General features: G+C 33.7%; 1 protein-coding gene and 1 long non-coding RNA gene across 2 annotated transcripts; one reads left to right on the top strand and one right to left on the bottom strand.

The window, feature by feature from the left end:
- LOC109715973 (protein AAR2 homolog) lies at positions 1,173-20,583 on the top strand. Its single transcript, XM_020241233.1, has 13 exons — positions 1,173-1,389; positions 5,475-5,557; positions 5,803-5,860; positions 6,889-6,948; positions 7,108-7,237; positions 8,428-8,654; positions 9,259-9,351; positions 9,424-9,495; positions 10,696-10,728; positions 12,242-12,382; positions 12,680-12,736; positions 20,038-20,127; positions 20,250-20,583. The coding sequence occupies exons 1-13, from the start codon at positions 1,270-1,272 to the stop codon at positions 20,310-20,312; spliced, it is 1,227 nt and encodes a 408-aa protein (XP_020096822.1). The 5' UTR covers positions 1,173-1,269; the 3' UTR covers positions 20,313-20,583.
- LOC109715974 lies at positions 2,024-4,079 on the bottom strand. The gene is made up of 3 exons (XR_002217804.1): positions 3,895-4,079; positions 3,381-3,609; positions 2,024-2,205 (listed from the first exon to the last, which is right to left on the bottom strand). It is a non-coding gene; the product is annotated as an uncharacterized LOC109715974 (long non-coding RNA).

Below are 26,696 nucleotides of genomic sequence, written 5' to 3'. Positions count from 1 at the left end.
TTCTCAAAGAAACAAACACGCCCTTAGGAGACTTCTTTTCCATTTTTTTGCCAATTTGATTTGAAAGAAAAAAGTACTTTCAGAAATTTTTTTTTTCATGTTACATGAAAATTTAACATTTCCATCTTTCAGATGTTGTTTTTCAGAAAAATTAAAATGCTAGTTTTTCATAAAATATGTAAAAAGTTTTTCATAAAACTTATTTTCCTTAGAATAATACGAATGAAAAATTGGAAAAATAATTTTTCGTATAATATGTTTTTCTTAAAAATATTTTTTCATATTTTTTCGACACTCTAAAATTTTAATCAGGATCATAGGAAAAAGTCTAGAATATAGCAGTCATATTGCTGATGTGGTTCTCCAACCTATCAAATAGCTCCTCCAAGGTTTGCCTATCCTTTCATAATTTTTAGAAAAATATTTTTATTATACTCTTCTCTTAAATTGAGAGATATGATTGGCTGGTTATTGTAACGCTCCAATAGTTCCACATTAGATGGAAAAATAATTCTTATTGGTGTATATAAGGCTTCACACGCTAATAATAATAACTGGACTTCAGTAATTTAGGCCGATGGTTTGTGCCGAATGAGTATTGCTAGCAGGTCGGGTTGTTACGGTTAGTATTAAAGCTTGTGAGTGCTAAGTGCTATACGGGATAAAGTGCTACCAACGGATTTGGCAGGAGCCAAAACCAACCATAGGAGCTATCTTTAGAATCTCCTCTAGAATCTCGCATCACTGAATAACTGGTATATATTGTGTTGCTACAGCTGTTACATAATAGCCTTCGGCTTCGTTTGGTATTGCGAGGAGATTGCATTATCTGTGCGGTAAGAAAGTACGATGGGAAAATGCCCTATTTGTTTCCGTACATAATATTGCGTTCCGCATATCGTGATGAGTTGGTTATGATATTTTTTTTACGGTCTCACCGAAGAACGCAGAAATATAAAATTCAATATATTTTTATTCCAATTCCATTTTATTTAATAACATCATATGGACCTCAATGTCAAACTAAGCGATCGGTCTCATCACACGGAATCAGAATCCGTCCGGAACAGCTGTCAGTCTGCAGTGGCCCGGCCCAAGAAACACGATCTGTTGGCAGCCTTCACGGCCTACAAAAAATTCTCATCTGGCAGCCCACACCACGTGAAACCTTCTGGTACCTTCCCCTCCCTTCCCTCCCAACCCCTCTCTCTCTCTCTGGCTGTAAATTGTGAAGGAAAATAAATTTAAAAAAAAAGTGATGAGTGATGAATGAGAATGGCTTCAGGAGGTGGGATGGATCCGGACACTGCCCTGGAGCTGGTGAAGAAGGGCGCCACCCTTCTCCTCCTCGACGTCCCCCCGTTCACCCTCCTCGGCATCGACACCCAGGTCGACTACAAAACCCTAATTTTCCTTTTTTTTTCCTTAACGAGGCCACAGTGTTGAAATTTCGATGATCACGAACGATAATCAGTTTAATCCGCAAGAATACCCTCACTTTTGTTAAATTTGATCATTTGCCCGTTGATTACGCATATTTTAAGTCAAATTTTGAGTTAAACGAACAAGGTTTTGTGGTGGGTTGGCATTGCGATTTGAATCATTGTTTAGGTGGTAAGTTAGATGCAGCAAAGATTTGTTACTGTAGGGTAAAATGTGTCCACAGTCTCCGTACTATTCCCATATTTGGACTTGATAATTGTACTTTAATAAGCGAGTAATGTTGCACTGGTATTCTCTCAATTTTGTCATTAAGTGAATGGGTAAATTGTACCGGTAATCTCTCATTTTATACCTATGTATCACGGGCACTTTTATAAGCGTCGTGTGTGTCACGCCCCGGATTACACATTCCCCGGGCACGCCGACAAATCCGCCGTATACAAGAAAATTTTTCCTGTATACGAAGCGTAGCTGTATCTGTAAAACATACAATACTACAACCAGTAGTATAGAGCTGTTAGGAAAATAAATAGGTAGAACTAAAAGGAAGTTCCATATACATATATAGCATCCAGGTAACAAGTACTCGCTCCAGCGAGTTAAAACATCTGTATGTACACGAATTCTCAAAAATAAAAACAACAAATACCACTACCTGCAGCGGGTGATCCTCTATCTCGACGACTCGTCGGGTAGGGCTCTAGCTCGCAATGCTCTTGTCATGATCTGCCTCAGAAGATGCAGCAGCCGGAACCGATGGCTCTGCAAAAGAAGAGTAAAACTGGGCGTGAGAACTACTGTAAAAACAAGTAGTCCTCAGTGGGTACCGCCCTCAACAACGTCGGTTCACCCACTAAGTCTACAGAAGGGAGCAAGGACAGTAGAAAATGCTGGAAGAAAATCTACAGCTACAAGCCACTACACTATCATGCTGTACACTAACCAACTGTAGTAAATGTCAATCCTGACCCAATCTCACTGGAACTGTAAGCATACCCGTCCCTGGGACTGTGAACACACCCGTCCCGCCCGGTTGTGACTATATAGCTACCTCCACACTAAGCAGTTCGTAGAGAGCAAGTCCAACCTGCACGAACGACACCAACGCGAAAGTACAACGCCCGTCTCCGGAGTGACACTCGTGGGAGCTACCCAACCGAGTATGCAGCGTATCTCTGGCGAGCTCAATCCGGCTCTCACAAGTCCAAGTCAAGTAACAGGGTCCAGCTGGTCTAACAATCAACAGGTCACGTCTCTTCGGCACAATCTGACGCGGCGATATGGGTTCACCGTCAACCCCGACGGCCCCTAACAGTACGGAACAGTCTGAATGCTACTGTAAAAATACACTCGACATCCCAGCACGAGCGTAACTGAAATCTAAACACCTGGGATATCCACCACGCCGATACTGCGGCGATACAAAATAATAACGGCTCCTAGAGCTAAATCAGGTAGTTTAAACATATGACAGATCATAATCGCAGTTTTCTCCTAAGTCATATCCAAGTCCAACATGTGCAAGTAGATAGTCACAGTATTAAGCTCAAATTCAGATTCTACATGTAAATATGCCAAAATTCATGAACCGAGATAGGTTCATTAAGAAACTATTTGATTATTATATATAATTATAACTGAACGTCAATACGGCATTTGATTTGGAGCACTTGAAATTGTACAAAAGAAAATTATCTATAGTTTCAACTAACGAAAGTAATATATTCCCTACTTCAATTTCTGATTCTTCAGTTTGTCAATGTTTCACTCTTGTAAGTAAATAAAGATACCTTTGTGTGCATCTTTGTCCTTTCAGATGTAAAAAAATTGTTGCTTCTAAGGTGAGTATCTCTTCTATGAAGTGGTAATTTTGATAATTAATTAGGTGAAATAGGTGATCTAGGACTCTTCATGTACTATTATCAAGAATTGCCTACCACGCATGTGCCACTATTGCCATTTGGCCCGGAGTAATATGTGTTGTGCTGACGCAGTATAGCCTTGGATTCTTCTTTTTGACTGCGACTCATGGTTCCCTGCTTTCTCTGAACTTGGTTTGAGCATCCAAGGTCTTTTACATTAGTTGATTATGCATTTGAATGATGGAACCTGGCAATGCTTACTGTAAACCCCAGGATAAATTGATTTCTCTGGTGGTTTAATTCTCTGTTCATTAAAAATCAGAAGAATCAAGATATTGATTATATTAGTAAAATATGGGGTGCTATCTATATCATGCATATTTCATGCATTTCTGTGATGAAAGCTGATAGAATGAGGATTACGTTCAGGGACATATGTTTGTTAAAGAAATAGTTGCATTTGGAATTTCAAACGTTAATTTAATCTTATCCCAAGTTTCAAGTATTTCAACTATGATAGTGAGCAAGTTTATCAACAACACATGTCGACAATCTATATACTTAGAAGATAAACCGACGATTAACTCACCTTGAAAGCTAATCCCAATCCGGTGCGACGTCGAGAACGGCGGAATCGCACCCTCGCCCGGCCTCCTCGCGATGCTACGATGACGAACGCACACTCGAACGGCACCGCGGCGCGACGTCGGCGTCGATCCAAGCTCCAACCGGGTTCTCTTTCTCCTTGCGTACGGTCAAGTATAAGAGAGAGAGAAAAACATGCACACTCTTAGTTAATTTAGAGGATAAACATGAAAAGGGTAGGTGGCATCCTTATCACAACAAAATGACCACCATGCCCTTTACCAACTCAAAGAAAAAAAGAAAAACAAAAGAAAACCCAAGGATACTACAGCGTGTCCGACACACGGACACGCTTGTGTCTATGGTGGGGTCATGTCCAATGTGAACACTCCTTGGATACGCGTCCAGTACCGATCCATAGATATATATACATATTTTTATTTTACTTTTTTTATGCATACATAATGTAAAATGATAAATATTTTAGCTTTTTGATGAATTTATACAAATTCTTTTTAAACAATATAAATAAATTATGTATGGTGGAGAATTTTTTTCCTTAAAATATATGAACTGTCAATGAAAAATTTTACTAGTTTTCACTCGTTTGAGAAATATAACAATATTTTACCAAAAATAATATTTTATATATAATAAATATATATTATTATATTAATAATATTATATTTTATTAGTGGTGTCCATTCTGTGATCATGTCTAATTTTTTTGAAAGGTGCCGAGTCGTCGTGTCCGAGTTGTGTCGTGTCTTGTGTCAGTATCCGTGACGCCTAGTTTTATGCCCTTGTTCTCCTATAGCAAACTTGGTGCTCCTTGAATTTTTAAAATTATACCATATCGGCTCATTTCATGCCAGCCATTAAGTCCACTGGTGGAAAAATGACTTGAATTGAAAGAAAGTGTCTTTTGAAGTCATGTATGCACCAAAGGCTTCAAATTCCTGGATCGAAGCTCATTTTAACGGTACATACCCTCTTCGAATGGAAATGAATCTCTTGATGCTGAGTATTTTGTCGAAAAACATTGGTCTAGCGCCAACATGTGATCTCTCGGTCAATGAACTCAGCATCAGATGATGAAATGAGTGAATTGATATATTTGTAAAAGTTTAGGGGGCATTAAGTTCATTGGGCCAAAATGAAACTTTGTTTTAAAAGTTTAGGGGAATTAAGTTCATTGGGCCAAAATGAAACTTTGTTTTAAAAGTTTAGGGGGCATTAAGTTCATTGGGCCAAAATGAAACTTCGTTTAAAGTTTGGGGGCTGCCAATGTAGTTCTCCTAACAGTTACTTTTGTTTGAATGTGATACCTAACAGTTATTATTAGTTATTATCCTGTTACTGTGATTGATCTTTCTTTTTATGAACATTTACTGGGTAAATGATTCAGTTGTTTTGTGCGTAAACTATCGACAGGACATCTTTTGTAGGTGTTATTGTAATTATTGTTTTTTTTAACCTTTCATTTTGAATAGCAGATCCGAGATTACTTGTATTGAGCTATTGTATATTCACTAATTTGCGTTGTTTTAATTATTAAACTTATTGTCTCTCTTGTTTTTCCAGTTGTTTTCTACGGGACCGAAGTTTAAGGGTATAAAAATGATCCCACCTGGTCCTCATTTTATTTACTATAGTTCTTCAAGCAAGTAAGTTTGATATCCTAGCTACTTGTTTAAATTTGTCAGTTTCTGTTATCTAAAAGATTATACCTTCTGCTCATCTTTTCAATGGGTGTTTCTCAATTTTTTTAATTTGCCCTTGTGTAATCTTTACGGGGCTCATTTCCTTTGTTTTTATTTTTCTTTCTTCAACTCTTTCGAATTTTATTCCTATTGTCTTGAAGTTTCCTTAATGCAGTTTTTGGTACATTATTTTGCAACTACGCATGCAGGGAAGGAAATGAGTTTGCGCCAATGGTAGGCTTCTTCCTTACTACTCATCCAGCTGAGGTACTAATTTTCACCATTCCAACTCCTTACTATACTAGTTGATTATATTTACGAAGCAAATCAAGCAATATTTCTTTCTATCGGATTTTTCATGTACAAAGATCTTCTTTTCTTATCTTCTGCAAGCCAGTATTGAACTTTGATATGAAACTTCTATGGTATAATTAGTCAGTGAATCAGTTTCTTATTTTCTTTGTTGTTTCCAGTAATACATTCTTGCAGCATTTATCAAGTAAAGAAAAACATAAAAACCTCTTTTCAATTGCATTGCACAATGCCTAGAAAAATATGTTGAGTGCAGCTGCTGAATAGAAATATTAAAAACACCGTTCTCCGATTGCTTAATTTGTTGGAGAACAACGGGTGCTTCGCAAAATTTAACATGGTATTGGAGCCAATTCTGTATCCCTTTGTTCTGTGAGGTTTGGATTCTTACCCTACCTTTAACATTTGATGGATCAAATTCCTGCATTATTAATCGTCTGCTACCTCACCTATCAATTCCATGTGCATTTCATATCGATCATGCATGTGATGGGAGGGGTGTTAATACATATTTCTAGTCCTGTTTCATACTAGATTGGTCTTTTGGATAATATGGTATCAGAATAGGAGGTTTTAAAGTCAGTCTCTCGCCAGACTCCTAGTAATTTCCTCCTATTTAATTGAAGTCCATGTTTTTGGCCTATCAAAATGTCTCGAGCGGAGGCGTGAGGGGGGATGTTGAATATAAATATTAAAAAACACCATTATTTGATCACTGGAGCTTTTGAAGAACAAAGGTTGTTTCTCATAATTTAACAGCAACTTGGTGTTGAATTTCAATGTTCTAAAGATCAACTAGGCCATATAATACTTTATCTAAAAAAAGTATTGCCTGTTGCAACTTTTCAAAGAAAAAATTAAAAAAGAATAATAGCAATTATTCTGCAAATTACATGGTACTTCTGATAAGAAATATACTAAGGTACTTCCTATTATATCATAGTGCATGACTAGTGATTTGGTAATGTATGTGGTTTTTTCAGGTAGTAATTCGTAAGTGGCATCAGCAAGAGGAGAGGTTGATCAAAGTATCAGAAGATGAGGTTGTGGTCTATCTTAAGTGACTATTTTGTCCTCCATGCAAAACACGCAATTGCGATATGATGTACTCTATATCATCATTAATTTTTATTGAGAGGCATATTGTGATTATTTTGCTGACCTAAAAACAGTTTATGGCACTGAAATGAACTTCCTTATAGGAATGCAGGTATTCGGAAGCTGTTAAACGGTTAGAGTTTGATAACCAGCTTGGTCCCTATAGTTTAGACCACTATGGAGAGTGGAAGCAGCTTTCCAATTACATAACTCCAACCATCATTGAACGTATTGGTATGAATTAAATGCTGAGTAGTATAATAATTTTGAAGTTAATAAGAAAATGTTTACATTGGAATTACCAAAGTTTGAAATTACACGGTTTATTACTAACTTTGCTTGTTGCTGCAATTTTCTTTTCTTGTGTGTTTGCTTACTTAATAGTGATGAGACAATGATCTTATGCAACATAGAGAAAACAACACTTTTTGGTACAATTCTGTATTCAACATTGAAAATGCATGCTGGACTCTCAGCAGAAAGTGCAATAGTCTTTTGATCACATTTGTTAAAGAAGGCTTTGGTTATGTGTTTGATTCAAGTACAAATTGTTTTGATATCGCCTATTGTGTTTGATCAAATGAATAAGAAACTGGGTTAAGATAATAAACAATGTGACTTGTTAGTCATCACAAAGACAAATTGATTTTAATGCATATATTCTTTTGCGCTCACCCTTTACACTTAAAAGACTTTGATTTGCTCTAAAAGTTTAATGAATCACAAGGAATATAGTAAATTGATAAAAAATTGTTGTGCAGTAATATAGTAGGATCCATAAAGTTCAATCAAAATAATGGGATATTATTTACTGGTTATAGCAATATTTATCGGGTTTTTTAGTGCAATAGTCTTCTCCTAAAATTTTATTCTAAAAATATGCCTGTTAAATTTTTATTTGTAAATATGGTTCTATAAAAGCGATGAATGGTTCACCGCTTTTAAAAGCGGTGAACCATTCACTGCTTTCTTTCTTTTTTTTACTTCTTTCTATATTTCTACGATGGTAAAAGCGGTGAATGGTTCACCGGCTTTATTCTTTTTCTACTCCTAAAAAGGAGTAATGAATGCGGTGAATCATTCACCGCATTTAGAGGTCTATTTTTATAATTATTTTTTTTAAAAAACTATTTTTACAATTGTAAAAATTGATAGGATTATTTATAAAAAAAATTCATATTTATCCTACGCATTAGCTTGCTAACTGCACTAAAAAGGCACCTTTAGGAGAGAAATTTTCTTTGTGTCAATACTTGTTCCTCATCTTCGGAAGTCATATTTCTTGTAGATGTCAAATTGTTCTGTTTTTACTGATATATTGTATTTCCATTTGACATGATTTAATTAGATTAGGGTACATTTTCTTTATGTTTTGCTATTTTCTTTATATAATCTAGAGCTTGGCTTATTGATATAATTTGCAGAACCTGTTGGAGGAGAAATTGCAATAGTATACGAGTCTGGATTGATTGACAAAGCTCCTAAAACAGCTATGGAGAAACGCTTGATGGAGCAGCTTAGGCAAAGCAAGTTTTCAAATTATACTACAAAAGAAACTCAGAAGAAAGGGTGTTACTATACTAATATTCCTCATGCTGTTAAGAATAAGGATTTATCAGGAGAGGAGCTTACAGCTCTGAATCTTGACAAAGTAATGTTTCTTTGATCCATAATGATTCTGTGAAGGCAGAGTTAAAATGTGTTGATTTTCTATTACACTTTTTGATATCTAAGAGCAAATAATTTGGTTGGGGCTAGTTTATCCTGGCCGGAGCTTCCACAAAAGTGCTGCCAACTATATTTGTTTGAAATAGCACTCAGAGCTTTTCCTTTGTACTATCTCAGGCAGAATCCTATTGTGGCAGAAGCAGAAGATTCAACTGGAGCTTCTGCTTTTGGGTTCAAAAGCTAAGTTCAGCTTCTACCTCAAGCAAAAGCTCCTGAATTATTTGTTTGCCAAAAATCTAGCTGTCAGTTCTTGAAGCAGAGCAGCTCTTCGAAAAGTCAGGGCAAACCGATACTTGTTTATACTTTGCTCCACTTATTCTGAATTTTGAGTTCTTGCTTGCTGATACATCGACAAAATTACTAGATTATAACTGACGTCTGTTGAATTTGCTGCGCTTTTGTTAATATTAATTTTTTCTGGAAGGAAGTTTCACCATTATGCTTTTGAATTGGCTCTGAAGTCTGAGTTCTCGCCTCTAGTTGAATAATCATTTCAACTGATGAACAAAGAAATTTTTTCTTCTCAGACAAGATTGCTGGAAACTATTTTGACAAAAGACTATGGAGGCTCAGAAGATCTACTATTAGGAGAGTTGCAGTTTGCATTTGTAGCATTTATGGTAGGTATCTGTGTATGTTTTGGAGTTAATTTATTATTATACTATTATTTGGTAACACTTTAAAACTTGTAGATGGGGCAGTCTCTTGAGGCTTTTCTACAGTGGAAAGCATTACTTAGCCTTCTATTCAGCTGCAGTGAGGCTGTAAGTATTGATACTACTTTTTAGCAATCATGAAACTTTAACCAAAATTTTATTTTATTTTTCCTTTTCTGGGTGATAATGATTTACATGTCATATTATCTTTGATTTATCGCAACAGGTTTTTCACTTCTCTTTTCATCCTTTTAATTTAACGAAAATCATTGTGCACAGATTTTGCTTTTCACTTCTCTTTTCATACTTCTAATTTAACGAAAATCATTGTGCACAGATTTTGCTTTCACGTAGAGACCATTTGATTCCAGCATTTTTCAGCTAATAATAAGATGCATATTATTGCTGGTTTGATGTTTCTATGAAATATGCTATCTAATTATGTTCTAAAATTCTAGTAGTTAGCCAGCTGAGCATGTTATTTATACCTTTTGTATGAAAGATGACGTCCCATGATATGCGTTATTTGCTGATGGGATCATATTTTTCAGTCAGCGTGAGCTTGCATTTACTAAGCTAGGAATGTCTAGAAGAAACATAGAAGCTATGTGTTTCATAATAAGTAGATCTTGCGCTGCATATGTGGAATGCACTATTGGTATATATTTATACATCAAAATGGAAAAAAAGTCCTTGTTAGATGGGAGATACCTAAGAAGGAGAATTTTGTTATCTTGGATCTATTGTTTGACAATAAAGGATTGTTAATGAGGGAGGCTAGCAAAGAATTAGAATTAGATGGTTAATATGGAGACGTGTCTTTGGTGGTTAAGTGAACGTCATATACCCTCAGAGGCTCAGACACGAGAAAATTATTACAATGCAGTTTTTGATTAAAATGCTGGGCAACTAGAAACCAACATATGAAGAATAAAAAAATGATCGAAAGGAGGATGTCAAGCTGGGTTAGAAAGTAATAAAGTGATTGAATATCAGTTACAACTTAGATTTATCATGTATAAAATGCTTGATTTAGGCTACTGAGAGATTTTCTCTACAATGCTTCAATCGTTGAAAAACTTAAAAGATCCTAAACATGTTAGTATGATAAAAGAACCCACTGCATTCATGAATTATGCTATTTCTCATAACAGCTTTGTCATTCTATAACATTGAAATAGGTTCCATGTGTTCATAATTTAGCAAGAAAATTCTAGTAGGCTGTATTAATTATGTGTTTTCATGTTGCTTTTCCTTACCCTAAGGAGCTCTTTCTTTCTTTGTTTCTTATATCCCCTTTCCTGGCAGCCTCTTCATACAAGAACAAATCTATACACAAAGGTAAATATCATTTCCTGTCCTCATGAGATTCTCTGTAGTCAAAATTTTGTTTATTGCCTATGAGCAATATTGTCAAAGGTCAGAACATGAGAAATGCTTGTTAGATATTTGCATGCTATGTTTGTGGGACTGGGAGCATCAAATATTTGTTTCAACAATATTTACATCACATAACGTGTCTATGAGTTACAAATTGACAAATGAAGGTATTTCATAGTTACTGATCTCAGAGTCCCAAAATAGAAGAACCTCTGCTGTTTCCGGTTATGTTTATTAACTTTTCCCGATACTTGAGTTTATTGATCAAATAATTAAACTTCACATTTCATTTAGGTAGTTACTTCCAGTTAATGATTTATCATTCAATGGCTTAAATATATGTAGTTAAAATTTCCTTAGATCTTTTAGAGTTTGTTGACCTACTATTTAATTACAGAAGATAGTTATGGAAACTTTGAGGTAAGAGGTTGTTGAGCTGGACTAAGTAGATACCCTTACCGCTTAATTTCTTTGATTCTCTTGCTCCTTACTTCAGACTTGTTTCTGTTTCATGTGAACTTAATATCATGGTTGCAAAGTATCATTTTATCAAGTGATGTATACTTTTTCTATGTTTTATTTTTGTATGTTGAGTGTCCATAAAAGAACTTTAGATGCAAGGTTCCATGACTAGTTTCTTTATTGTGTTGACTTAGTATTATGCCAGCAAAATATCATTTTATCAAGGTTTAATCACACCCTACTATACTATACTTTAGTCCTATTTTCATACGCTACATTTTATTTATTATTTTTTTCAAAGACACCATTGAACTATCATTTTTTATTAATCTCTACACTATATTTTAGACTTATTTTCACATTCTATCATGTACTATCTTTTTTTTCTTTTCATATATATTACTAAACTATCTTTTTCTCACCAATCTCAATATTGCTATTAACAAATCTATTATTGTAGACAAAATCTAACAACTTTATTAGGAGGTGCCGAGTACATAGTAGGAAAAATGCAAAATGAGTGTCCAATATAGATTCATTGAAAGCTTCTATTAAGTTATTTGTATTTTTTTTCCTTGCTATTTTATGTGTTTTCTTATTTTTTCATGTCAAAATGGGTCGACTATATACTCTGTTACTTTCAGCCAGTGCTTTTTTTAACAGAACTGTTAGCTTTCATCTAAAATTATAGGTTTGTTGCGTATAGTGTAGAGATTGATTAAAAAAAGGATACTTTAGTGGTGTCTGTGAAAAAAAGAAATAGTACAGTGTAGAAAGTGAAAAAAAAACCCTCTAACACACAGTGTAGGATGATGTAATTAAGCCTTTTATCAAGTGTTATGTGTTTCCTCATTCCATGTTGTATTTTCATTAATTGAGCAGTCTCTGTCTTGTTGATAAATCACATAATAATTATGAAGATACTATCTTGTTCTGATGTTCCCTCACTTTCCTTTTTGCTATTTGAACCGTGTATCATCCATGTAATTGAGTGCAAAAACACTCGTTGCAGTTTATCAAGGTGCTTTACCATCAGCTGAAGCACGGTTTTCAGAAAAGTCGAAGCAATGAAAATGATCAGTCTAAAGGAATCTCTGTGTTCTTGGATGATTCATGGTTCTCCAAGGACACCTTTCTTTACCATTTTTGCAAGGTACTTCTTTCGACTTAAATTGTTTATAAACCTTATGCTTGACTGCAACTTTTTGCCTTGATTATTCACTACATTACTTGAAAAACAGCATTTTGTAGATATTTATTTATTACAAATATCGATAAATTAATTCTGCTTAAAATTCATTGTTTTAACTCTGTATATTCAGTAATATTTCGCTTGCTTAGTTAAATTTGCAATCTATAGTACTTGTCAAGTGTTTTACTTTAAATCAAGGGACTTCAATGTCCATCTGTCAAGATGTTCATTAACAATTCAATTTATTTAATTTTTCAGGATTTCTTCCCTGTAGTGCTGGAATCACCAGTAGTAGATGGAGATCTTCTATCATGGGTTTGAATGCAATCTCCTTCTCTATCCTTTACTCCAGAATTTCTTCTTTTTTTAAATTTTTTTTTTTTTCTCATTCTAGTTGCGGCAGATATAGTTTGGCGTTCCTAATATTTGCAATTTACATCATTCTTCTATTATGACTTTTTAATTGTCCATTTGATGTTGTTTGTTTTTGGGGGTTTAAGTTTTAGATAGGATGAGATCGTGAAGTTTTTTTCGAACAAAATTTTCTGTCAAAATTTATGCCGTATTTGCACTATAAGTTGTATTCTAGATTATTGATAGAGTTAGTAGGCTTTAGTGAAGATGTGGTCTCACAGCATTTATTGTCATAAACAACGTTGTTTGCATTGGAAATAAGACATATTATTAATCTTCTTGGATAAGAAGACTAGGTTATGGAATATAATCTTTGTTAGATTAGTTAGTGTAAAATTGAACCTAATGTTGAACAGATTGTGATAAAGGTATGAAATAGAAAGATTAAAAAGGCTTCAAGGCGTATAGCAATGCCACTTTCCTTAAGGCTTAATCCGTCCCCACCGTTCTAACAATTTGGTGTGCACCGGGTCAACGAACAACCTCCCAGGATACAATGAAGCGTAAACCTCAACTGCGTTTGCACACACGAAGTCGAGCCTTTGAGCACTCACTCGATTAAGTTGTCAAAAGAAATAGAATATAAAACAAGAATGGAATTATTATGAATGAAGACTTCAACTCTTCAACTGTTTTCTGTCTGTCTCCTTCTGCAACCAATGCTATGGACTTATATAGGCCACGAACGGGTGCTTCATGAAGTGACTATTCACGAAAGGGTGTTTCGTGAAGTGACTATTCATGAATAGGTGTTTCGTGAAGTGACCTTTCGATTGTGACTTTTCATTTGATCATAACTACCAAATAGTTATATGAATCAAGTTCAATGAATATAACCATTGATTCCAACGGGCATATGTACGAAGAGACACACTATAAAGATGTGTCTTTTCATATCATATTCTTTCACTAAAAGTCACATCCTTTCACTTTAAGAGTCATACCCTTTGATTAGAGTTGCATCCACTCACTAAGGGTTGCATCCATTCACTAAGAGTTGCATCCATTCACTAAGGATTGCATCCTTTCACGAAGAATCACATCCATTCACTAAAAACAATAAACAAAATATATTATTTTAAAATTTTCCTTACAATTCCCCACCAAATTTTAAAATACATAAAAATACATCAAAAAGCAAAATAAAACAAAATCAAAAATCAAAATCAAAATTCTTGACAACTTGACAAAACCGTATGCATAGGTGTAGGTGTATTAAAACTTGAACCTACACTTAGTGAAAACACATCAAAGTTAGTCATAATTGAATGGTAGACAAGCTTTGAACCAACAATTATTTTCGACTAACCGGACATATCTCACACATAGAAATTTATAATCAGTCGAGTGCTCTATTTTATTGCTGACACTTTTATGGCCTTGTGTCCGCATCCTGTTTCATGAATGCTGTTAGAGTCAAGCCCTTAACTCCTAGAAGCGGCCACACTTCACATTCATATAGGTAGACTCTACCAGAAGTGTCCCGTATTTAACACTTCAGTAAATACTACTGTAGGTCTATTAAGAACTTTATTAGTTCAACCTTCCCTTTTCAATACGGATACCAAGCACTTTACTTGGGATGGAAATTTTATATTATAGTGCTTGCAATCACTCCATATGATGTACTTTGGCTCATTGAACTTAAGACTTGATGATGTTTCAAGTGTTAAGTCGAGTTTCCATCATTGGTGACTTTGTAATATGGGCTTGAGACCCATCCCCATCGATGTCCTGAATATCAATTCTCTTGGAAGTCCCTTAGTCAACGGATCCGCAAGATTTTGGTTTGATCTTACAAAATCAATGGTAATTATGCCATCTGATATCAGTTGTTTTACATAGCTATGTCTTAATCCAATATGTCTTGACTTCCCATTGTATGTTTGACTATATGCTCTTGAGAGCGTAGCTTCACTATCGCAATGTAGCGATACCGGCGGCATTGGTTTTGGCCAAACTGGAATTTCATATAATAAATTCCTTATCCATTCCGCCTCCTTACTAGCAGACGCTAGTGCTATAAATTCTGCTGCCATGGTAGAGTCCGCTATACATGTCTGTTTCTTAGAACCCCAAGAAATCGCACCTCCACCTAATATAAATATCCACCCACTTGTGGATGCATGATCTTCTTGATCTGTTATCCAACTGGCATCTGTATAGCCTTCCAATACTGTTGGATATCCACTATAGAAAATTCCATAGTCCATTGTCTTTTTCAAATATTTCAAAATTCTGTAAATAGCATGCCAATGTACATTACCTGGATTGCTAGTAAATCTACTTAATTTACCAACAGCAAATGCAATATCAGGCCTAGTACAAGACATGGCATACATCAAACTTCCAATAATCTTAGAATATTCTAACTGATTAATTGATCTACCAGTATTACGAACTAGTTTTAGATTAGGATCAAAAGGAGTTGATACTGGAGTACAATCAAAATAACCAAATTTTCTAAGAATCTTTTCGATATAATGAGACTGTGTTAAAAATAATCCATTATTTTCACGAATAATTTTAATTCCCAAAATAATATCAGCCTCCCCCATATCTTTCATATCAAAATTGCAAGATAAAAAATTTTTAGTATTTTCTACTTGCTGAACATCGGTGCCAAAAATTAACATGTCATCAACATATAGACATATAATAACACCTTTACCATTTGAAAATTTACTATAAACACATTTATCAGATTGATTAATTTTATAACCATTGGAAAGAACAATCTGATCAAACTTTTGATGCCATTGTTTAGGTGCTTGTTTAAGCCCATACAACGACTTGATAAGTTTACACACTTTGTGCTCTTGTCCAGGAACAACAAAGCCCTCGGGCTGTTCCATATAAACTTCTTCATCTAATTCTCCATTTAAGAATGCTGTTTTGACATCCATTTGATGAATAATCAAATTATACATTGAAGCAAGAGCAATCAAAGTTCTAATAGTCGCTAATCTGGCAACAGGTGCATAGGTATCAAAATAATCAATGCCTTCTTTTTGTGTAAACCCTTTGGCAACAAGTCTTGCCTTGAATTTATCTATGGTGCCATTTACATTGATTTTCTTTTTGAAAATCCATTTACACCCAATAGGTTTACATCCAGGAGGAAGATCAACTAATTTCCATGTTTGGTTTGTCATAATTGAGTCCATTTCATCATTTATCGCTTCTTTCCAAAAAGCGACATCAGGAGATTTCATTGCCTCCTCAAATGTTGTGGGGTCTGAGTCAATGTTTAAACAAAATTGGAAACTTTCTGTAATCATTTCTCTACTACCCTCAACAAGAAAAGTATAAAAATCTGGTCCAAATGTTTTAGCAATTCTAACTCTTTTACTCCTTCTAAGTTCTGGGGTTTCAATTGCAACATCATTTTTCTCATTGGAGTGTTCTTTACTCACAATAAGTTCTTTGGGTCTAGGAATTGATACAAATCTGTTTTCATCAAATATAGCATCTTTAGATTCAAAAACTGTGTTGATCTCAATGAAGTCATTAGATTCAATCACGTAAAATCTGTATGCTTTACTATGTTGTGCATACCCAATAAATATGCACTCAATTCCTCTTTCACCCAGTTTCTTTCTTTTCGGTTCTGGAACCCTCACAATAGCTCTACAACCCCAAACTTTTAAATAATTTAAATTGGGCTTTCTTCCCTTGAATAATTCATAAGGAGTTTTATCATTCTTTTTTGTTGGGATTCTATTTAGTAGATGGCAAGCTGTTAATAAAGCTTCGCCCCAAAATCCATAACTTAACCCAGAGTTAGAAAGCATAGCATTGACCATTTCCATTAATGTTCTATTTTTTCTTTCTGCAACTCCGTTTTGTTGTGGAGTATAAGGTGCAGAGGTTTCATGTATAATACCAATGGACTCAAAAAATGAAGGATCATAATATTCTCCTCCTCTGTCTGTTCTTAGGCATTTGACCATTTTCTCACATTTCACCTCAACTTCAGATTTATAAATTCTAAATTTATCTAGCGCTTCATTTTTAGAATGCAAAAGATAAACATAACTATATCTAGAAAAATCATCAATAAATGTAACAAAATATTTCTTTCCACCAATAGAAGGAGAAGCATGCAAGTCACAAACATCACTATGTACCAACTCAAGTAGATTAGAACATCTATCAATTTTAGGAAAAGACTTTCTAGTAATTTTAGTGAGCATGCAAGTATTACATTTTTCTAATTTATTATCAAAATTAGGAATTAACTCTAACTTAGCCATATCTTGTAATTTTCTATAATTAACATGTCCTAAACGATTATGCCATAAAGAAGAAGAGTCAATAATATAGGCTGAAATATTTATTTTATTAATAAGATTGAGTTTGAACATGCCCTCATACAAATATCCTTTTCCCACAAAGATTCCACCCTTCGACAAAATAAATTTGTCGGCCTCAAATACAAGTTTGAACCCAAATTTGTTAAGAAGACTTCCTGAAATAAGATTCTTCCTAACTTCAGGTACATGATACACATCGGTGAGAGTGAGAGTTTTTCCTGATGTGAACTCGAGTTCCACCTTGCCCTTTCCTTTGATTTGTGCTGTTGAAGAATTGCCCATATAGAGAACGTTTCCATCCTCCAATGCATCATAAGTTTTGAATAAACTTTTATCCTTGCACACATGCCTTGTGGAACCCGAATCAATCCACCAAGCTCCGTCATCTTCGAGTATATTAGCCTCGGATATCATAGCCACAAAATTTCTTTTGGAATCCGGTGCACTTTCCTTTTTGAGGAACCGACATTCTTTCTTGTAGTGGCCTGGTTTACCACAATGAAAGCATGCACCTTTCTTTTTCTTATTTGTCATGTTGTGGTTGATCGGATGCTTAGCTCTCTTTCGATTTTCTTTTGTGGGTTGACGGGTTTTACTATACTCATCTTCCGTCACATACACTTTGGCACTCTGAGCATCTTGCTCCTTTTTGCTATCTTGCAAACGATATTCTTCTTCTATGCGAAGATGGTTAGCCAAATCTTTAAGAGTAATCTCTTCCTTTCTATGTTTAAGACTTTTCTTAAAGTCTTTCCATGATGGAGGAAGTTTATCGATTATAGAGGCCACAATTATAGATTCATCCATATTCATATTATGTTGAGTAAATTGATTGAGAATATGTTGAATTTCATGTAATTGATCTAGAACAGATCTACTATCAACCATTTTATAGTTATTAAATTTGCTAACAAGAAACTTCTTACTTGTGGCATCCTCGGATTTGTATTTTTCTTCAAGGCCTTCCCACAGTTCTTTAGCCGTTTTCACATTTTGATAGACGTCGAAAAGCGCATCCGACATAGCATTTAGAATATTGCCTCGGCATATATTGTCATCTTCATCCCATTTTTGTCTTGTACGAGTTTGTGCAACAGGTTCATCATCGTTTTCTTCTGGTCTTGGAGTAGTGAGGACATAAGCAACTTTGAGAGTCGACAGAAGGAAAAATAATTTCTTCTGCCAGCGTCTGAAGTCCATGCCATCAAATCTTTCTAGTCTCATAAAGTTTGTTGCCATCTCTCGTAGAGTAGCAGTCGACATTTTCGGTTTTAAGCCTTAAGATTGTTGGAACAGATTGTGATAAAGGTATGAAATAGAAAGATTAAAAAGGCTTCAAGGCGTGTAGCAATGCCACTTTCCTTAAGGCTTAATCCGTCCCCACCGTTCTAACAATTTGGTGTGCACCGGGTCAACGAACAACCTCCCAGGATACAATGAAGCGTAAACCTCAACTGCGTTTGCACACACGAAGTCGAGCCTTTGAGCACTCACTCGATTAAGTTGTCAAAAGAAATAGAATATAAAACAAGAATGGAATTATTATGAATGAAGACTTCAACTCTTCAACTGTTTTCTGTCTGTCTCCTTCTGCAACCAATGCTATGGACTTATATAGGCCACGAACGGGTGCTTCATGAAGTGACTATTCACGAAAGGGTGTTTCGTGAAGTGACTATTCATGAATAGGTGTTTCGTGAAGTGACCTTTCGATTGTGACTTTTCATTTGATCATAACTACCAAATAGTTATATGAATCAAGTTCAATGAATATAACCATTGATTCCAACGGGCATATGTACGAAGAGACACACTATAAAGATGTGTCTTTTCATATCATATTCTTTCACTAAAAGTCACATTCTTTCACTCTAAGAGTCATACCCTTTGATTAGAGTTGTATCCACTCACTAAGGGTTGCATCCATTCACTAAGAGTTGCATCCATTCACTAAGGATTGCATCCTTTCACGAAGAATCACATCCATTCACTAAAAACAATAAACAAAATATATTATTTTAAAATTTTCCTTACACCTAATAATAAAGAGTCGAAATCTTTTTCTTATAGTGCCGTGGCTAAATTGTTCGATATGCAGAGCGGTTAGAGGTCATATTATCGAAAAACCAAGCTAGATGTATAAGTACATAGATGATTTTGGTGCTTACATTATCAATTTATGCCCCTTAATTTATGGGTAATTTTTGTGGAGAGCATTTATAAGAACTGCAACAGTTTTGTGTTTCCAAGTGTTTGGCAGTGGCGAATCAACAGAATATGACTGCTGATATAATAGCAATAAGATGAAGAGTTTAAGAAACAAATAACATTTGTGGCAAGTTAAAGAGTAAGGTTTTGGGCTGGCTTTATCAAATTTTTAATAGATGATATGCTCGAACTTTCTATTTTACGATAAAATATGGACATTTTTGTATAAACTCGATGAAGTGAACTAAATTTTCTGGTCCAAACTTGCAAAATGATTTTAGAATAGAGTATAAGATTTGAGCTGGAATGCTTTTAGAAGCACCAAGGACTTGGCTTTTCTAAGTTTTGGGCTCTTGGATCAACCCTTTGGGCCATTGGCCGTTGGATCGAACGTCGACAATGGTGGCTCATAGTGAGGTCTCCTATTGTGCATGATCCAAGGTCTAGAACATAGCACCAAGGAGTTGGTGCTTCTGTAAGCACCCAAGCTGGACTCTAAAATACAACGCCACACGGCTCAACATTCTAGTGTAGATGTCTTATCCACTATGATTACTAGTAGCTTTTAATGAAATCTCAAACATTTCACTTTGAGAATTTCCTTTCTAATTATCATGAACATTTACCTTCTAATTTATTTCCCTTATTTGAGATGCCCGTTTACTCTTTTTCTTGCAGACGAGAAAACTGAAGAGACTGCTTGAAAATACATTTGGATGGGATTTCAAGGATAATGCGCTTGATCTCATGGAAGAAGATGACGACGAGGTCAAGTGATCTGATCTCATCTTGCCTAATTAAATAATTTTTGTTATCATGTTATAGTTATTCTTTAAAAATAAAAATTAAACTTACTATGCAAATTTAATATAATGTATTCATTTCTGCAGTTCGCCCCAGTTATCGTATCTACCGATGAATCAAATTCTATTGGAACCTCATCGATTCTATAATTCCCAAGAGGTTATATGCTCACCACAAACTTCAGACGATCTCTTTGAACTGCATCTTGTTCAAATATTTCCTTGCTTCCATGGCTAACATCATCATGTATCATATATCCTTCAGATAATATTACAGTTATTTGGTTCTTTGTTTAGAACATGACCAACAACCGATGCAGGACGGAGTTGCATTTAAGAGTAGTGTTACTAAATTGTTGTGTTTGTAACAAGATAAGATGCCATTTGGTTTGGTATTCTATTTGAGAATATTTTTGTCGATGATCTTGGTGCATGTATACTATGGCTTGTTTGTTTCGCTACGTCAAATGGTCCGATCATCCGAAACCAACAGATTTAGGAAGCAGATGTAAAAAGTTGTAGTTCATTTTCCATGATATTTGATTTGTGTTTAGAGAACTTTTCTCAATGTTTATAAGCAGTTATTCTCATCTCAACTCTAAGATGCAATAGTCAGGTACTCTTAATCAGGAGACACATGTGCTTGTTAACTGGGCTATCTACTGTGGACATTATTTCATAAATAATCTTCCAAATGTTTAATTTGAGGAAATAATATTTTGAAAATTTTATTTGGCAAATAACCCTATGTTTGCTGCTTAATTTATAAGACGGTAGTATGTTGGCCCCTTTCGTGATAAATTAATTGAAGACGGTGAAATATTCACTGTTTTTAGAAAATGGTAAATTATTTTCGTCAAGTTTATTTTGTGTGTTTACGATATTGTTATGATTGTTTCGGGTTATTTATGCGGGCGGTTAGGATTTTTATTAAATTGGTTCATAATTCAGATAAGTTCTGTATATTTTTTAAAAATTTAAAATTTTTGGAGGAAATGAGTGGGAGATAATTTGACTTTTAAATACTTTAATACACTTTTAAGGGTGTTTGATTACCTACTTGGGTTATTCAAGTAGAAGTTCTATTTTAAACCTTTTGCTTCTATTGTTTTTATTGGAAGAAAATTTAGCAAATAATTGTTAACCCTAGTTTGGGGTTGTCTTCTTCAAACACTGAAGTTCCAAAAACATTTCATGTTATCCAAAACATTTGAAAGGGCTTCTTATCATTTTTTTATAGCATTAAAGAAGCAGAGTTTCAGAGGAAATAAAATATGTTATCTAAAGTGTAAAGCATTAGAGGGTTACATTTGGAATAAGCATACTTAATTAGGTTTTAGGTCTTAGTGCTTATTTGAGCAGGTTTATTCATAATGCATCTGCAAAAGATATCTTCCACTATGATAGCACTAGTAAAGTAGAGAAGGACCATGATTATTCCACATTAGAAAAGTAAACAAAATATTTTATTAATTTAGGCCAATGAAAAAAGACTTGTATCTTCAACTTTATGACATTTATTAAGCATCAACAAAAGTGGGGTCAAATACTAAATGTTAGCAAGGGTCAATCTCATGGAAATGCCTTTCCAAGCATTTGTTGATGAGATCCCATACATTTTCCATTGCCTTTGTGGACTATAAGATGACCAATTTGTCAATGGAAATAATCTCCTTAGATTCTCAATCATTAAAGAATTTTTTTTTCTTTTTTTTTGTTTTTTTTGTTTGTTTGTTTGTTTCCATGATTTGATTCTTGAGGCAATTCAAAGAGGAAAAAGCCATTCAAATAAAGATAAAGAAGGGTGCTATTTCTGGAACTTTCAAACATGTCACTAAGTAGTTTTGGTTCACAAATTGATGAAGATTCAAAGGAAAAAAACAAAAACAAAAAGGTATAGTTAACAGTCTCTACTCAAATCTTCTTTTTCTTTTTTTTGTCCCTTCCTTTCAAAATAATGCCTTTTTTTTTTTTTTTAATACATATGCTCTTTTATCTAAACTTTCTTGTCCATAGCCCAACATTATATACTGGCTCAAAATCAGAAGTATGAGTCTCAAATTTAAATGCGCACATAAAAGTTTGAACTCCTGGTGTGATTGCCGATCGATATATAAACACCTAATTTCTAGACAACTAATAATTTAGATTTAAAAAACTATAATTGGTGGACACAAATTTTATGAAGATAATCCTTATGATGAGACAGTTCCATCAGCCGTTCTATCATACTTTGAGATACGTATAATCCACGTAATAGACAGTGAATGATATTAATTTACTTTGAAAACTGTCTCAATAAAATTTTTATTTCTAATTTTCATTCTAGTCAATTGAGCTCCTTAATTATCCACTCTTTTATTTTCTATCAAATAATTATCATGTGACAATGCGTGAGTTTGGCATTTTATTAGGGTAAAGTGGGGTCCACTGTCACCTTTACATGTAAGAGTGCAATAGTTGCTATCTATTATTTTGAAATGTGAACCTTTCTCTGTATTTTGTGGTTTAGACACAACACACATGTAGGAAAGAGTAGTCAATCCCAAAGGGCTCATCATGTGACCACATCAAAAATCAAGTTGTGTTATTATTATTATTATTATTAACTTGTACGCACATGTTTGTTCGAAATATATATGAATCTGTGACTAAGACTCATATTGCTCAATAGGAGGATAGCTACCAACTGTTCTAAATAATGTCGGTTGCAAAAGTTATGTAGGCCGTGAATTACATGAAATTGACTTACAAAACCTGGTTTGTAAGATTTGATCGTATAGGAATCTCAAAATTAGATGAGTGGGGGATGAAATGGTGAGCTCTAGTCTATAAAATGCTAAAACTAAAAATATTTGGAAGACGCATAGAGATACAAATGGGGCGAATCCAAGAGCAAAAAGTGGGGGCAAGCAGGGTGAATCTGAGGGGCAGGAAGTGGGGGCAAGCAGGGCGAATCCGAGGGGCGGGATGACCCCCCTACCTCCACCCTATTTTTATTGCGGGTCGAGGTGAATTCGAGATGGATTGAATTTTATACTATTCTCCACCCTTACGAACCACTGCATTCAGGATGGATATGGATGGGAGCATATTTATAGTAAATTTTTAAGGAACCATAACAGATCGGAGAAAAAAAGATGTTTCTTATCTTCCGCTATATTTTTTAGATGATTGGGGGTGAATTTTTTAATCTAAATTTTGGCTTTTACTTACTGCCCAATTAGGGTGAATCGGGGTGAGATCTCCACCGACGTTGATCCATTTGCATCCCTAACGATACAAGTACTAAAATTCATTCAAACCAGAAAAAAAAAAAAGGGGGCTTGGTACTAATTATTTATGTGTATGACGCTTTGCTGTAATAATTAAGCATTATAACAAAAGTCCAATTTTGGAATTAACCAGTAAAAATATAGGCTTTTATATAGAGAGAAAGTCTATTTTACTATTATTTTTATTTGCAACACTATATTGTATTATCTTATTCTTAGCAATTTTCTACAAACACAATAAATTTGTTTTCGTTCACTATTTAGTACTAAGTTTTATTCTTAAAGAATTATACTATATTTTTTCTCGTCAATCTTTATAATATTGTATCATACGTGTTGTTTTAGATAGAAGCTAATAGTTCTATTAAAATGCACTAGTTAATTAGTAACAGAAAAAAAAAGAAAAAAAAACAAAAAGAGCTCCTAATTAAGATAGATTTAGTAAAAGTTTCTATCGAATTATTTTTCATCATCTTTTCTGATAATTTTAGGTATTCAAAATAGGCTGAATATATGTTACGTTACTTTTGAACGCATACTTTCTAATGGGGTTGCTAACATTTATCTTACATATTAGGTTTATTGCTTATAATATAGAGATTAATAAAACAAAATTAGTTTAGTATTTCTAAAACATCAAAAAAAAATAAAGTACAATGTAGGAAATGAAAGTTACCCTAAAATATATTATTATATTATAGTATAATTATTAAGCCTAAAAATACCTTAATTTATTGGCATAGAACTTAGTATGTTAAATAAAAGAAATAATCATATATACCCCTGAAAATTTTAAATAATGAATCCTAACCCCCTAAACTTTTTTTTTTTTTACTTATTTATATAAGTTTATTCCATCAACTGATCCTAAATTATCCCGAAGTTAAATCCATTCTCAGTCTAATCCTGAGTAAAAATGGAGATAAATTTAAAAAAAGCTAAAATTTTTGAAGAGTAAATTCCACCACTTCTAAACATACAAAACTTAATTTTAGTAATATGTTTGAGAAAATTTAAAAATTTGGAGGGTAAGTTTATATCGCTTAAATTTTTTAGGAGTAAATATGAAAAGCGGTATATTTGAAAATAAATTAAAAAAAATTCGAAAGAGGTACTCATAAATTAGGACCAAATAACGGATTTGACGAGCCAATTAGGATATGCCACGCGGCATGGTCGTACCAATTGGTGGAAACGTTCAAACAGGGAATCACGTGGCTTATGCGTAGCGATGGATTATGTGCAGGATCAGAATCATCAGATACGCCAAAGCATGTGATCCCACCACCTTTTTTTATTTGTAATTTTTTTTTGTTTTTGGTAAACTTCGAATACCACCCCTGTGTTTCATACTTTCTCATTTTAATACCGTGTAGTTTAAACTGTATTAAATTAATGTCCTATGATTACATTTTTATCTTTTCTCAGCTTTTTCGTTAATATTTCGTTAAGTTATATACAAAAAATTTCAGATACCTCATCTAGGTTTATCGAATATTCACTTTTGTACCATTTGGTTTTAACTTTGTCACTGATTTAACAAAAAAATTAGTGGAATCGATAATAAAAAGATAAAAATGAAACAATAGGGTACTAAATTGATACACTTTAAATTATAAGGTACTAAAGTGAGAAAGTGCAAAACCACATGAACTAACTTGATATTTGTTTTGGTGTAAGTGGAGTGATGGAACTCAAGTTCCATCACTTCTGTTATTTGTTTTGATGTAAGTGAAAAATATAATGCAACTCAAGTTATGTTAGAGCTCCACTTCACCTATTCTCGACTTTCTCCTCTAAAGTGCCGAACTCGACTTTCACTACACTCAACCTCCTCTAAAAAATTTATTAAACAGTAAAACCTAAACTCTACTTCTTTTATAATGGGTTAGAATTACCTTATTTATAATAAATTAGGATGATCTTTAAATAATAATAAAAAAATTAATTATATAATAGATTAAATTTTATAGCGGTAAATTTACTACTATATTTAGGAGATAATGAGATTCACTTACTTACATCAAAACAAACAATGGAACTCAAAAAACTAATTTTACCAGCACCAAATTATATCAAAATAAACAATAGAAGTGATTGAATTTAACTTTCAGACGGTACGAGTTATGTCAAAACAAACAACAAAAAAATAATCACACTTCAGAAAAATTCAAACACCACTACACTTGACTTACGTTGAATCTATAAATACGTCAATCCAAACACCTCCTAAAGTGAAAAATTGTGAAATCATAAGAGGAGTATTTAAAATTTATCCTTAAAAAATAACAAACTCAAAAAAAAAAAAAAAAAAAAAAAAAAAAAAAAAAAAAAAAAAAAAAAACTCTGAAAAGCGACTCCCACCAACTTTGTGCTTCACGCCTCCCATTACAAATCCCCTCAGTCCCAATCATCACTCACTAAATTCACACACCCCACTTTTATATATTTATCATTGATTTTTTTTTTTTAAAACAATGCCACATATACACTCTAAAGTGGCCTGGGATATGTATATATATCTCACATCCACTCTATTCTATGGCTAATAATATTTTACTTATCACATCAATATTTTTTATTTTTGTTAAAAATTATTTAAAATTTTATCAACTCTAAGATGGGGGTGTATAATCTACAAGAGATATTCTTTTAAAAAAAGAAAGGCATGGAGACCCCCCTCAACTATAGGCATTTTTTAAAATGGCCCTCAACATTTTCTTTCTCTAAGTTTCTCATTTCTGATTTTTTTTTTTTTTTTTTTGTTGCAGCTTTACTCAATTAATATTTTATTGCTTTAGTTACTTTTTTAACAAATACAATTAAAATATTTAATAGTTAATAAAAAGTAGAATCATTATATTTAATATAATTAATAGCTAGAATAATTTAAATTATTAAGAAAGATAAGAAATTGGCTAAGTTGAAAGATATAGATATAAGAATATTTTGCCTAAAGAGAAACTTATGTCAATGGTAAAATAAACTTTTTTTCATAGCATGCATATATAAAAATATATCAATAATATATAATAACAATATTTTAAGAGAAAAATATTTTAAATTTTTTGAAAATGTTATCTTTATACGTTGTTGATAGGTTTGCAGGGCAAGTTGCAGATGCATCAATAACCAATCAAACTTTTTTGCATCGTGATCCTAAAATATTAACAATATATAAGAACAATATTGTAAATAATTTTTGCCCGCACTTTTCTACGAAACCTACTATAGCAGTAGTACTCACTACTCATTTCAA

This window comes from Ananas comosus, linkage group 10 (assembly GCF_001540865.1).
Source record: "Ananas comosus cultivar F153 linkage group 10, ASM154086v1, whole genome shotgun sequence".
In the NCBI taxonomy this organism is placed as follows: Eukaryota; Viridiplantae; Streptophyta; class Magnoliopsida; order Poales; family Bromeliaceae; genus Ananas; species Ananas comosus.
The sequence above is the reverse complement of the archived record's forward strand: the minus strand, read 5'-3'. Positions and strand labels throughout refer to the sequence as shown.